The sequence below is a fragment of the Macaca mulatta genome, chromosome 1, assembly GCF_049350105.2.
Source record: "Macaca mulatta isolate MMU2019108-1 chromosome 1, T2T-MMU8v2.0, whole genome shotgun sequence".
Classification (NCBI taxonomy): domain Eukaryota; kingdom Metazoa; phylum Chordata; class Mammalia; order Primates; family Cercopithecidae; genus Macaca; species Macaca mulatta.
This window is the reverse complement of record NC_133406.1, coordinates 68,158,705-68,171,724: the sequence shown is the minus strand read 5'-3', so window position 1 is coordinate 68,171,724 and position 13,020 is coordinate 68,158,705. Positions and strand designations below refer to the sequence as shown.

Below are 13,020 nucleotides of genomic sequence, written 5' to 3'. Positions count from 1 at the left end.
ATGAAGTTTAAAGAGGAACGATTACACATTTGCCCTGGCTTTTTATGAGAAACTGTAGTCAGCTCCAGTTTATGATGGAAAAGTCTTCTTTACAGAAGAATGCCAGCTATCAAATGCAGGTATAATGATAGATTTGGAAAATCAGCATTTCAAACTCCTACTCAAAAAACTGATTCAGGCAAGTTTCATCAAAAAATGTTAAAACTATTCACTAACACTATTTTCCAGGTTTTTGGGGAACAAGATACTCAGATAGCACTGAATTAACATCCCACATATTGCTTGCTAATTGCAAAGGGATAAATGTACCTTCAGAAGAGAGAGATGGGGCGCCACCACCATATGCAGGTGATTTAACTTTGTGATGCAAACAGAGGGGGCCACCTGACATTATATGCACCCCACAGATACAACACGAAACACAGGGCATTCTATATTATTTTTGCAAAAAAATTGTTTTATTAAATCAAGACTCTAGAGGATCTAGATCTAAGTTTCAATTTACAGAAACAGACAGGATAGAAGAACAAATTTAAGAATAACGCAATTTAAAAAAATCAAATCTAGCGTGTGGGACATTTTAAAAGACAATAGGTCTGGACTCCTCAAAAAGTCTTATCATTTTAAAACATGGTTGAACTATTCTAGATTGAAGTAGACTAATAGACATGAAACCAAATGATGCATTTGGCTGATTCTGGGTTGACAAAAATAACTTTAAAATATATTTGGAGACAACTAGGAAAATGTGAAGATAGACTAGATATTAGGTATTAGAAAAGTACTATTTTCAAGCGTGATATGTAATTGTAGTTAGGTAGGAGAATGTTACTTGGGGGCAAAAATTAACAATTGTTGGATCTACACGGTGGATCCATTGTGTTTGTTACATAATTCCTTCAAACATTCTAGATATTTAAAATTTCTCATAAGAATTGGGGAAAGTTTAAGTATGCCATATCACCTATGATTTCATAGGTGATTTATGATAGGTATTGTAGCTAAAAATAATTAACCACTTTAATCTATGAAGGTTTTTCTTTTGGCGGGGGGCGCGGAGTGGAGGACAGAGTCTCACTCTGTTGCCCAGGCTGCTGGAGTGCAGTGGTGCGATCATAGCTCACCGCAGCCTTGACCTCCTGGGCTCAAGTGATTCTCCCATCTCAGCCTGAGTAGCTGGCACTACAAAATCATATAATTACATGGAAATTGAATGACCTGCTTCTGAATTACTTTTGGGCAAATGATGAAATTAAGGCAAAATGAGCAAGTTCTTTCAAACCAACCAGAATAAAAATACAACATACCAGAGTCTCTGGGACACAGCTAAGGCAACGTTAAGAGGGAAAGTTATAACACTAAATGACTACAACAAAAAGTTAGAAAGATCTCAAGTTAATAACCTAACATCAAAACTAAAAGAACTAAAGAACCAAGAACAAACCAAACCCAAAGCTAGCAGAAGACGAGAAATAACCAAAATCAGAGCTGCACTAAAGGGATTAGAGACTTGAAAGGTCAGTGAATCCAGGAATTGTTTTTTTTAAAAAAATTAATAAATAGACCACTAGCTAGACTAATAAAGAAAAGAGAGAAAATTCAAATGAACACAATAAGAAACAAGGGGGATATTACCACTGACCCCACAGAAATACAAACAACCATCAGAGAATATTATGAATATGTCAAACTAGAAAATCTAGAAGAAAGTTATCATTTCCAGGACACATACACCCTCCCAAGACAGAACCAGGAAAAGAACTGAATTCCTGAACAGACCAATAAGAAGCTCTGAAATTGAAGCAGTAATAAATAGCTTACCAACCAAAAAAGCCCAGGACCAGATGGCTTCACAGCTAAATTCTACCAGATGTACAAAAAACAGCTGGTACCATTCCTACTGAAACTATTCCAAAAAATTGAGGAGGAGAGATTCCTACCTAACTCATTCTATGAGGCCAGCATCATCCTGATACCAAAACCTGGCAGAGATACAAAAAAAGAAAACTTCAGGCCAATGTCCTTGCAAACATCAATGCAAAAATCCTCAACAAAACACTGGCAAACAGAATCCACCACTGCACTAAAAAGCTTATCCACCACAATCAAGTAGGCTTTATCCCTGGGACACAAGGTTGACTCAACATATGTAAATCAATAAATGTAATTTATTACAAAAACAGAACTAAAGAAAAAAACCACATGATTATCTCGATAGATGCAGAAAAAGCTTTCAATAAAATACAACATCCATTCATGGTTAAACACTCTCAATAAACTAGGTATTAAAGGAAGTAAAACTACCCGTTTATAGATGACATGATCCATGTTGAGAAAACGCCATCATCTCAGCCCAAAAGCTTCATAAGCTGATAACTTCAGCAGAGCCGCAGGATACAGAATCAATGTGCAAAAATCACTAGCATACGTATACACCAACAACAGTCAAGCTGAGAGCCAAATCAGCAACAAACTACCATTTACAACTGCCACAAAAATAATAAAATACCTAGCAATGCAGCTAACTAGGGAAGTGAAAGATAGCTACAAGGATAACTACAACCCACCGCTCAAAGAAACCAGAGATGATACAAAACAAATGGGAAAACATTCCATGTTCATGGATGGGAAGAATCAATATTGTGAAAATGGCCATACTGCTCAAAGCAATTTACAGATTCAATGCTATTCTTATTAAACTACCATTGACATTCTTCACCAAGCTAGAAAAAACTATTTTAAAATTCATATGGAACCAAAGAAGAGCCCATATATCCAAGGCAATCTTAAGCAAACAGAACAAAGCTGGAGGCATCATGCTACTTAACTTCAAACTACACTAAAGGGCTATAGTAACCAAAACAGCATGATACTGATACAAAAACCAACACATAGACTGATGAAACAGAACAGAGAATCCAGAAATAAGGCCACACACATACAACTATATGAACTTCAACAAACCTGGCGAAAACAAGCAATGGGGAAATAATTCCCTATTCAATAAATGGTGCTGGGATAACTGGCTAGCCATATGCAGAAGACTAAAACTGGACCCCTTCCTTATAGCACATACAAAAATTAACCCAAGATAGATTAAAGACAGAAATGTAAAACCCAAAACTATAAAAACCCTGGAAGACAATCTAGGCAATACCATTTGGGACACAAGCATGGGCAAAGACTTCATGACGAAGATGCCAAAAGCAATTGCAACAAAAGCAAAATTGACAAATGGGATCTAATTAAAGAGCTTCTGCACAGCAAAACAAACTATCAACAGAGTAAACAGACAATCTACAAAATGGGAGAAAATTTTTGCACACTAGGCATCTGACAAAGGTCTAATATCTAGCATCTCAAAGAACTTAAGCAAATTTACAAGAAAAAAATAAACAATTTCATTAAGTAATAGGCAAAGGACATAAAGTCTTTTCAAAAGAAGACATACATGTGGCCAACAATCATGTGAAAAAAAAGCTCAGCATCACTGATCATTAGAGAAATGCAAATCAAAACCACGATGAGATCCCATCTCATGCCAGTCAGAATGGCTGTTACTAAAAAGTCCAAAAATAACAGATGCTGGCCAGATTGTGGAGAAACAGGAACACTTATACACTGTTGGTAAGAGTGTAAATTAGTTCAACCATTATAGAAGACAGTGTGGCAATTCCTGAAAGACCTAAAGACAGAAATACCATTTGACCCAGCAATCCCATTACTGGGTATATACTGAGAGGAATATAAATAGTGTTATTATAAAGACGCACTCATGTGTATGTTCATTGCAACACTATTCACAATAGCAAAAACATGGAATCAACCTAAATGCCCATCAACAATGCCCAGCCTGGATAAAGAAAATGTGGTACATATACACCATGGAATACTATGCAGCCATAAAATAGAACAATATAATGTCCTTTGCAGGGACATGGTTGGAGCTGGAGGCATAGAAGAGAACAACATGCACTGGGGCCTATCATGGGGTGGACGGTGGGAGGAGGGAAAAGATCAGGAAAAATAACTAATGGGTACTCAGCTTAATAGCTGGGTGATGAAATATCTGTACCAAAAAAAAAATAAACCATGGCACAAATTTCCTATGTAATAAACCTGCACATGTACCCCTGAACTTAGAGTTAAAAGAAAGAAAGAAAGAAAGAAAAACCTAAAGACTCTACCAAAAAAACTATTTGAATTGATAAACAAATTCAGTAAAGCTGCAGGGTACAATTAGACAAAAATCAGTATCATTTCTATACACAAACAGTGAACTAAAGAAATCAAGAAGGCGGCCGGGCGCGGTGGCTCAAGCCTGTAATCCCAGCACTTTGGGAGGCCGAGGCGGGCGGATCACAAGGTCAGGAGATCGAGACCACAGTGAAACCCCGTCTCTACTAAAAATACAAAAAAAAAATTAGCCGGGCGCGGTGGCGGGCGCCTGTAGTCCCAGCTACTCAGGAGGCTGAGGCAGGAGAATGGCGTGAACCCAGGAGGCGGAGCTTGCAGTGAGCCGAGATCGCGCCACTGCACTCCAGCCTGGGCAACAGCGTGAGACTCCGTCTCAAAAAAAAAAAAAAAAGAAATCAAGAAGGCAATTCCACTTCCAGTAGCTACAAAAAAGTAAAATAACTAGGAGTAAATTTAACTAAGGCAGTGAAAACCTTCACAAGGAAAACTGCAAAACACTGATGAAAGAAATACAAACATTGAAGAGGATACAAACAAATGGAAAAACATCCCATGCTCATGGATTGAAAGAATATTGTTAAAATGTCAATACTACTCAAAGCAATTTATAGATTTAATACAATTCCTATCAAAATACCAGTAACATTCTTCACAAAAATAGAAAAAAAAAAACCCTAAAATTTGTGTGGAACCACAAAAGATCCTGAGTAGCCAAAGCAATTCTGAGCAAAAAGAACAAAGCTGGAGTCAGAACACTGCCAGACCTCAAAATATACTACAAAACTGTAGTAACCAAAACAACATGGTACTTGCATAGAAACAGGCACATAGATCAATATAAAAGAATAGAGAACCCAGAAATTAATCCACTATCTAAGCCAACTGATTTTTGACAAAGCTGCCAAAAACACTCATTAAGGAAAGGACAGTCTGTTCAACTAATGGTACTGAGAAAACTGAATACCCAAATGCAGAAGAATTGAACCAGACCCCCACCTCTCATCCTCAAAATGTAATACCAGGCCAATGTGGTGAAACCCCATCTCTACCAAAAATATAAAAATTAACCAGGTGTGGTGGCAGGCACCTGTAATTCTAGCTACTGAGGAGGCTGAGGCAAGAGAATCACTTGAAACCAAGAGACGGAGGTTGCAATAAGCCGAGGTCACACCACTGCACTCCAGCCTGGGCGACGGGACGAGACTCTGTCTCAAAAAAAAAAAAAAAAAAAGAAACAGAAAATGTGGTATTTTTACACTATGGAATACCATGCCACCATAAAAAAGAATGAAATTTTATCATTTGAGGCAACAAAGATGGAACTGGGGGACATTCTGTTAAGTGAAATAAGCTAGAAACAAAAAGTTAACGCCACATGTTCTCACTCATAGGTGGAAGCTAATAAATGTTCATACAGAAGTGAAAAAACCAAAGAGAAAATACTAGAAGCTGGAAAGGGAGGGATAGGGAGAGATTTGTTAAAAGATACAAAACTACAGTAGGTAGAAGGAATAAGTTGTAGTGTTCTATAGCACTGTAGGATGACTAGCGTTAATTATATATTACACAGTTTCAAATAGCTAGAAGGAAAATACTGAATGTTCCCAACACAAAGAAATGATAAATGCTTGTGATGATGGATATGCTAATTACCCTGATCTGATCACCATACATTGTATGTACCAAAACATCACCATGTACCCCATGAGTATGTACAGTTATTATTTGTCAATTTAAAAAAAAAATTACTTTGAATGGTTTATATTTTATCAGTCTATGATGCAAATGTCCATAATAACCAAAGATTTTTTTAACTTTAAAAGTTTTAGAAGAAAATAGAGAATTACCTAATTATTTTTATTTATATTTTTGAAATAATTATTTTTGAAAGACCCAAAAAAGTAAAAATGATAAATAAAAATGTCTAAATGCAACTGCATTAAAATAAAGCCTGTTCATCAAAAGACAACATACAAACATTAGAAGTCAAACCACAAACCAAAAGATGTCAATATTTGCAACTACACATACGACTTTTTTCAAATAATATAGAATAAATTTTATGAATCCATAAGAAAAAGACAGAAATCCCATTAGAAAAATGGGCAAAAGTTATCAACAGTTATTCATTAGAAATGATATACCAGGCCAGGCACAGGGGCTCATAGATGTAAGCTTAGGAATTTGGGAGGCTGAGGTGGGTGGATCACTTGAGGTCAGGAGATCAAGACCAGCCTGGCCAACATGGTGAAACCCTGTCTGTACTAAAAATACAAAAATTAGCTGAGTATGGTGGTGCACGCCTGTAATCTCAGCTACTTGGAAGGCTGAGGTATAAGAATTGCTTCAACTCAAGAGGTGGAAGTTGCAGTGAGTTGAGATCACCCATACTCCAGCCTGGGTGACAGAGTGGGACTATCTCAAAAATAAATAAGAAATAATATAATAAAATCCTTTAAGCCTATGAAAAGATGCTCAAATTTATTAGTAACCAAGGAAAGGCAAATTAAAACCATGAGATAAAATTCACAACCACCAGATTTTCAAAATTAAAAGATATGTGAATTAATTTCCGGGTTCTCTATTCTTTTATATTGATCTACATGCCTGTTTTTATGCCAGTACCATGATGTTTTGGTTACTACAGCTTTGTAGTATATTTTGAGGTGTGGCAGTGTTCTGACTCCAGCTTTTTTTTTTTTTTTGCTCAGAATTGCTTTGGTTATTCCGGTTCTTTTCTGGTTCCACACAAATTTTAGTTTGTTTTTTTTTTTTTCTGTGAAGAATGTCACTGATAGGGATTGTATTAAATCTATAAATTGCTTTGAGTAGTATCAAGTGTTGGTGAGAATTTCAAGCAAGGGAAACCCTCATACACTGCCAAGAAGAGCATAAATTGGTTTAGCCAATTTAAAAAATAATTTATGTTATAAATCTGAACATATATACTACCCATGATACTTATTTCTAGATATAGATATATAGACATACATATATTCGAGCAATGTTTGACAAACTCTGGATAGTGACTCATCTAATTCAGGGATTTTAAAATAGAATATTTTAAAATAGAATAATATGGAACAGAAAATATCAGCCAGTATACATTGCAGGTGGTTCAAGGTAAAGTATGACTTTGTGAGAGTTTACACACAGACACAGACATGCATACACTCATGCACACACCTGTAATACAAAATGTATTTCTTACTGTGGGTAATGTGCCAAAGAGTTTGAAAGTTACAGCCCTACAGGGAAACCCTTACACGTGAGCTCCAAGAGACACAGAAATGGCATTATATGGAACAGCAAAACCCTGTAAAAAAACTCAAATGTCCTTCTATATGTAGAATGGACAAATAACTTCTTGTATATGGATACACTGGAATGCTATACAGCAGTGAAAATAAGTGGTACCTAGTTACATGTTAACATGAATATTTCTCAAAAACATGTTAAACAAGAAAATCAAGTCATAGAACATACATACCAAGTATGAATCTATTCATATGAAGAGGTGTTAACATATGCAATTTTAACTGTGGTAAAAGTATGACGAAAAAAAAGAAAAGGATAAATACAATATTCAGGTTACCTTTTCAGAAAGGGTGACAGAGGCTGATGGGATTAGGAGCACAAACTAAGGGCTTCTAAGATTCTGGTTAGTTTAAGCTGAATGGTAGACATACAAAAGGTGTATTGGTGCCATCAGAGTCACATAATTTACTACCCCTAGTGCTGAACTTAGGTATCATTGTTATATGGAATAACTTTTCCTTATTGTTTAAGCGCCATTTTGAATTGTGTCTTCCATTACTTGTAGTTTAAAAACCCTCACGCTGAAACAGTCCCTTAGTGTGTATCCCGTACAACTGGGATCTGACTTAGTATAAGCTATCATTTAATCATATTCTGTTTGTCTAATTGTATCATTAAAACCTTACAATATTAAGCAACCCCAAACTATAAAAAATTTTGTTTTGAAGAAAGAGACTATCATTAAAATAGCTTAGCATTTTTTCCATCTTAAAGGTTTCTTCCTTGGAAACATCCTGATTAAGTACGTGTGATACCAAGAACAATCAAGATTTGTTTAGGAAGATCTATGAAATGTTAAACAGATAAGGAGGGAGTCGGGCTTGTACTCTTGCCCTCAGCAGGAAACAGCTTAATCTGCCTGAGGATCACACAGTTATTGGAGCTACAGGCTGGAGGTCAGAGTACAGGCAGAAGTCAGTCACTGCGGGAGTCCTCAAAAAAAGAGAGAACAAGGAAGTGAAGAGATTTTATTCAGAAACGGGCATGGGCTCTGCTGTTTTGGCCAGAGGAATAAAGAAGAGTGGTTTCTCCACAGACAAATCCTATACTGGAGACTAGCCCTGCAGAGGAAATAAGACTTCCATGCCACCTCCCTGGCAGACACACAGGAAAGGGTAGATAAGAAAAGGGTATCTACAGAGGGAAATACACACACACCCTTTATTCTATCCCCCAGACACTTTACAAGGTATACCCTCAATGTGCGGCACTTTCTAATATCCTCCTATTATTCCACAAAGTTAAGTCTCCCTGTTTTACAGATGAGGGTGCTGGAGCTCAGAGGTTAAGTAAACTGCCAAGGTTACCCATCAGTCATTGGTGAAGCTGAAACTCAAACCTACAACTGTGTGATCCTCAAACTCATTCTTTTTTGAGACAGAGTCATGCTTTGTCACCCAGGCTGGAGTGTGGTGGCATGACCTTGGCTTACTGCAAACTCCGCCTCCCAGATTCAAGTGATTCTCCTGCCTCAGTTTCTCGAGTAGCTGGGATTACAGGTGTCTCTCACCACACCTGGCTAATTTTTGTACTTTTAGTAGAGACATGATTTCACCATCTTGGCCAGGCTGGTCTCAAACTCCTGACCTCAAGTGATCTGCCCGCTTCAGCCTCCCAAAGTGCTTAGATTACAGGCATGAGCCACCACAACCAGCCTCGTATTCTTTTATACCCTATGCACAAAGAACAAGGAAGACTGTGGAACAACTCAATCTTGGAGCATTCCCTCTTAGAATGAACTCAAAGCTGCCCCCAGCAACTCCTGCTTTCTACTGCTAAACGCAATGCTAGCTATCTGTGAAGATGTGGACCCAGCTAAGCTCAGTAGGATCCCATTACAGAGGAGAATGCCACCATTCTTGGTTCCCAGATTATAAGCACAGCTCTCACTTCCGTCAATCATGTCAACCACATCAACCACTTCTCACGTGCATAATCTTGGCCACAAGAGGAGTAGGTTAAAAAATAATAATAAAGAGGGTTTGCTCTAGGCAGCTGCACCCCTCCTCACCCCCACTCCAGCTCCACTCTGATGCTAACTGACTACTGGGGCTCATCCCACTGTTAGTGATTCCCACAATTACCTAACGTCCAACCAGAGACAGCCTCCAGGAGGGGGATGCTGCTGTAGATGGCATGCATGTACATCAGGTGAGCCATCAGCTCGGCCAGCCACCACCAGCAAAGAAGGCGGCCCAGCCCCAGGGCCAGGACACACACGTTGCCCTTCAGGGATTCATGCTCCTGCTGCTGCATCTAAAGTGGAAACAAAAGAGGTCATTAGGTGGTGATTGATTTCTGAAACAGTCCCCTCGATAAGATTTTTCATAAACTTCCCACAAACATTATTGCTATGCCGGCTGACAGAGGGTTGGTTTGGCTTGTCTTGGGAACACTCAACATTCTTGGGTGGAAGAATCATATCTGAGCTTGAACACTGTCTCAAAATAAGAATGGGGGATGGGGGTCAACAAGCTAGCCTAGTGCCAAGAACCAAAGCCACGTTCTGCACTGATCCCTCCACTCCAGCATCAGCCCTGGGAAAACCCAAGTGGAAGGGCAGCACACGGTGTATTTTCCCCACTGGGAATTTGGAGTTTCTTTAGGCTACAGGCGCCACCCTGCCTGAATTCTTCCATCACCTACTCATGTCTGAGGCTGGTAAAAGCAGGGCCCACTCAAAAAGAGACACAGGACTGGTAGAAGAGACAGAGAAAAAGACAGGGGCTGAGAGCAAGGGAAAATGATGTGTGGGAGTGTCATTTCACCCTAAGTTGTTTTCGAAACATGGCAGACAATATGTGGAACAAGTCTCTTGCCTAGTAGGCAGCAGAGCATAACAGTTAAGAATACAGACTTTAGAAAACATACAATAAGGTGGGTCACGGTGGCTCACACCTGTAATCCCAGGATTTTGGGAGGCCCACGTGGGCAGATCACCTGAGGTCAGGAGTTCGAGACCAGCCTGGCCAATATGGTGAAACCCCATCTCTACTAAAAATACAAAAATTAGCCAGGCGTGGTGTGACACATGCCTGTAATCCCAGCTACTCAGGAGGCTGAGGCAGGAGAATTGCTTGAACCCGGGAGACAGAGGTTGCAGTGAGCCAAGATCACACCACTGCACTCTAGCCTGGGCGACACAGCGAGACTCCGTCTAAAAAACAAAACAAAGAAAAAGTAAAATAAATCACTTTGGGTAGTTTTGTCATCAAAACAATATTGAGTCTTTCACTCCATAAACTCGGGCTGTTTTTCCATTTATCAGGTCTTCTTTAAATTTCTTTCAGCAATGTGTGTAGTGTCCAGTGTACAAGTCTTATACCTCTTTGATTAAAGTTATTCCTGAATATTTTGTTCTTTTTGATGTTATTAGAAAAGGAATTTTCTTCTTTAAAAAATGGACTTTAGAGTCAGAGGATCAAGATCAAATTCTACCACAAACTACGCAGCCGTGTGATCCTGAGCAAATTACTTAACCTTTCAGAGTCTGGGCTTCCTCAAACATAAAGTAAAAAACATTGTTGTGATGATTAAATATGATGAAGTATGTGAAGTACTAAGTACAGTGACTGGCATACAAGAAGCCCTGGATACTTGGTAGTTAGTATCTATCATTAACCATTTCCATGTATGTCTTCCCATCCTTCCCATGTGATGTCCCAGACAACCAGCTACAGGGCAGCATTAGGAGACAGCTCAGAGCCAAACACCAAAGGCAAGAGAGGAATGTCACAGATACAAATAGAAGCTACTGAGGGCATACTCAATACATGTGGACAACACAGACGAAAAATTTTAAAGCCTGGTTCTGTGGTCTCACCTCACTGCCTGTTGTTTAGAGATGCATAATAACTTAAAACACATAGATTCTAGAATTCATAAACATGCTGGAAAATGTGAAGTGAATTCCATTTCATTCAGCCTTATACCACTAAACAAATATAAATACAGAAAAACTAGAGAGAGCAGTAAGTTTTCTGGATCTCACAATGACAAGATTTTATTAGACTGAAAGCTCCCTTGAAATGTAGAGGACAGACTAATGTTAAATGTCGAAGCTGCATCTGCACACATTAGCCGGTGGAGGAAATGAGCTTGCTTTAGCATTTGCCTACCAGGGCTCATGACACAAAGGCCCATTCCGTGAGGTAGCTCCTTAGCTTCTCTCTCCTCTACCATCAGGATGCAGTGGGTCCCACTGCAGCCAGGAGAGTGGCAGGCACTGCCCCCAGTGGGGAAGACAGAGTTACACAGCAGGGGATTTATTTTTATTCCATTTTCTAACACTTCCAGTGTTAGAAACTTCCAGTCTCTCAAACTGTCCTCCCGCAACAAGAAGCCAGGCTAAGAAATTTTGGTCGGCTCATTGGCATTACAATCTTCTGCACAAACAGCTTTCTCCCTTTTGCCATCTGCTTGGTTAACTATGCCCAGGAAAGCTTGTTGGTTTAACTTTTAAAATGTAAATTAGGCTGGGTATGGTGGTGGCTCACATCTATAATCCCAGTACTTTGGGAGGCGGAGGCAGGTGGATCACCTGAGGTCAGGAGTTCAAGACCAGCCTGGCTGACATGGTGAAACCCCATCTCTATTAAAAATACAAAAATTAGCTGAATGTGGTGGCACACACCTGTAATCCCAGCTATCCAAGAGGCTGAGGCAGGAGAATCATTTTAACCCGGGAGGCAGAGATTGCAATGAGCCTAGACTATACCACTGCACTCCACCCTAGATGACAGAGAGAGACTCTGTCTCAGAAAAAAAAAAAAAAGGAAAAAATTGGCAAAACTAACAGGAATTTCCCTTTTGCCTTTTGTTTCCCTCAGTTCACTTCAGGAAGACATTTTATGCAGTCATACCAATCTGCATTGTTAAGAAACAACAGTAACTGCTTTGGAGAATTCATCTGGTTAGTATTGACAGGAAGCAGAACTTGAGTTCTCCAAGAAGGAAGACTGGGTATCCTTGGGTATTTGCAGACTTGTATTGATCAGACCTAACTGCAATTAAAGATGCACTAGTGACCCCAGGCAGACCCCTTTCTGGGCATAAACTGAGAATGGTTTTCACTTGAATCCTTACCCCAAGCATGCATGCTCTGAGAGACCCTACAAAGTCTATGGCAGCAGATCTGTTACAAGCCAGTCAATCACTAAATCCTCAGCGTGGAAACATCGACCTGCCAGATCATTCACGTTTGTGTTAATAAACAAGAAGTTAAAAGGAAATAACCCAAATGTCCAACACTAGGGTGTTGGTTAAGTGCATGTGTGTACCTCAATATTATATAGTCATGAAAACTATTTTTATTCAATGTGCATAAAATAATCCAAGGCAGGAAAGATATACACCAAATGTCAACAGTGGTCATCTTTGGATGGTGAGAGTTTAGTTATTTTTGACAATTAATTTTTTTTTTTTAAGACACAGTTTCACTCTGTCACCCAGGCTGGAGTGCAGTGGCACAATCTCAGCTCACCCCAACCTCTGCCTCCCAGGTTC

General features: G+C 39.1%; 1 protein-coding gene across 9 annotated transcripts in view; it reads right to left on the bottom strand.

The window, feature by feature from the left end:
* HHAT (hedgehog acyltransferase) overlaps positions 1–13,020 on the bottom strand; it is a 348,893-nt gene that overhangs the window by 244,621 nt on the left and 91,252 nt on the right. For all 9 annotated transcript variants that reach the window (XM_077937214.1, XM_015117485.3, XM_077937224.1 and 6 more), the window contains one exon: positions 9,600–9,771. In XM_077937214.1, the coding sequence (XP_077793340.1) occupies positions 9,600–9,771 (172 nt within the window). The remainder of the gene's footprint in view (positions 1–9,599; positions 9,772–13,020) is intronic.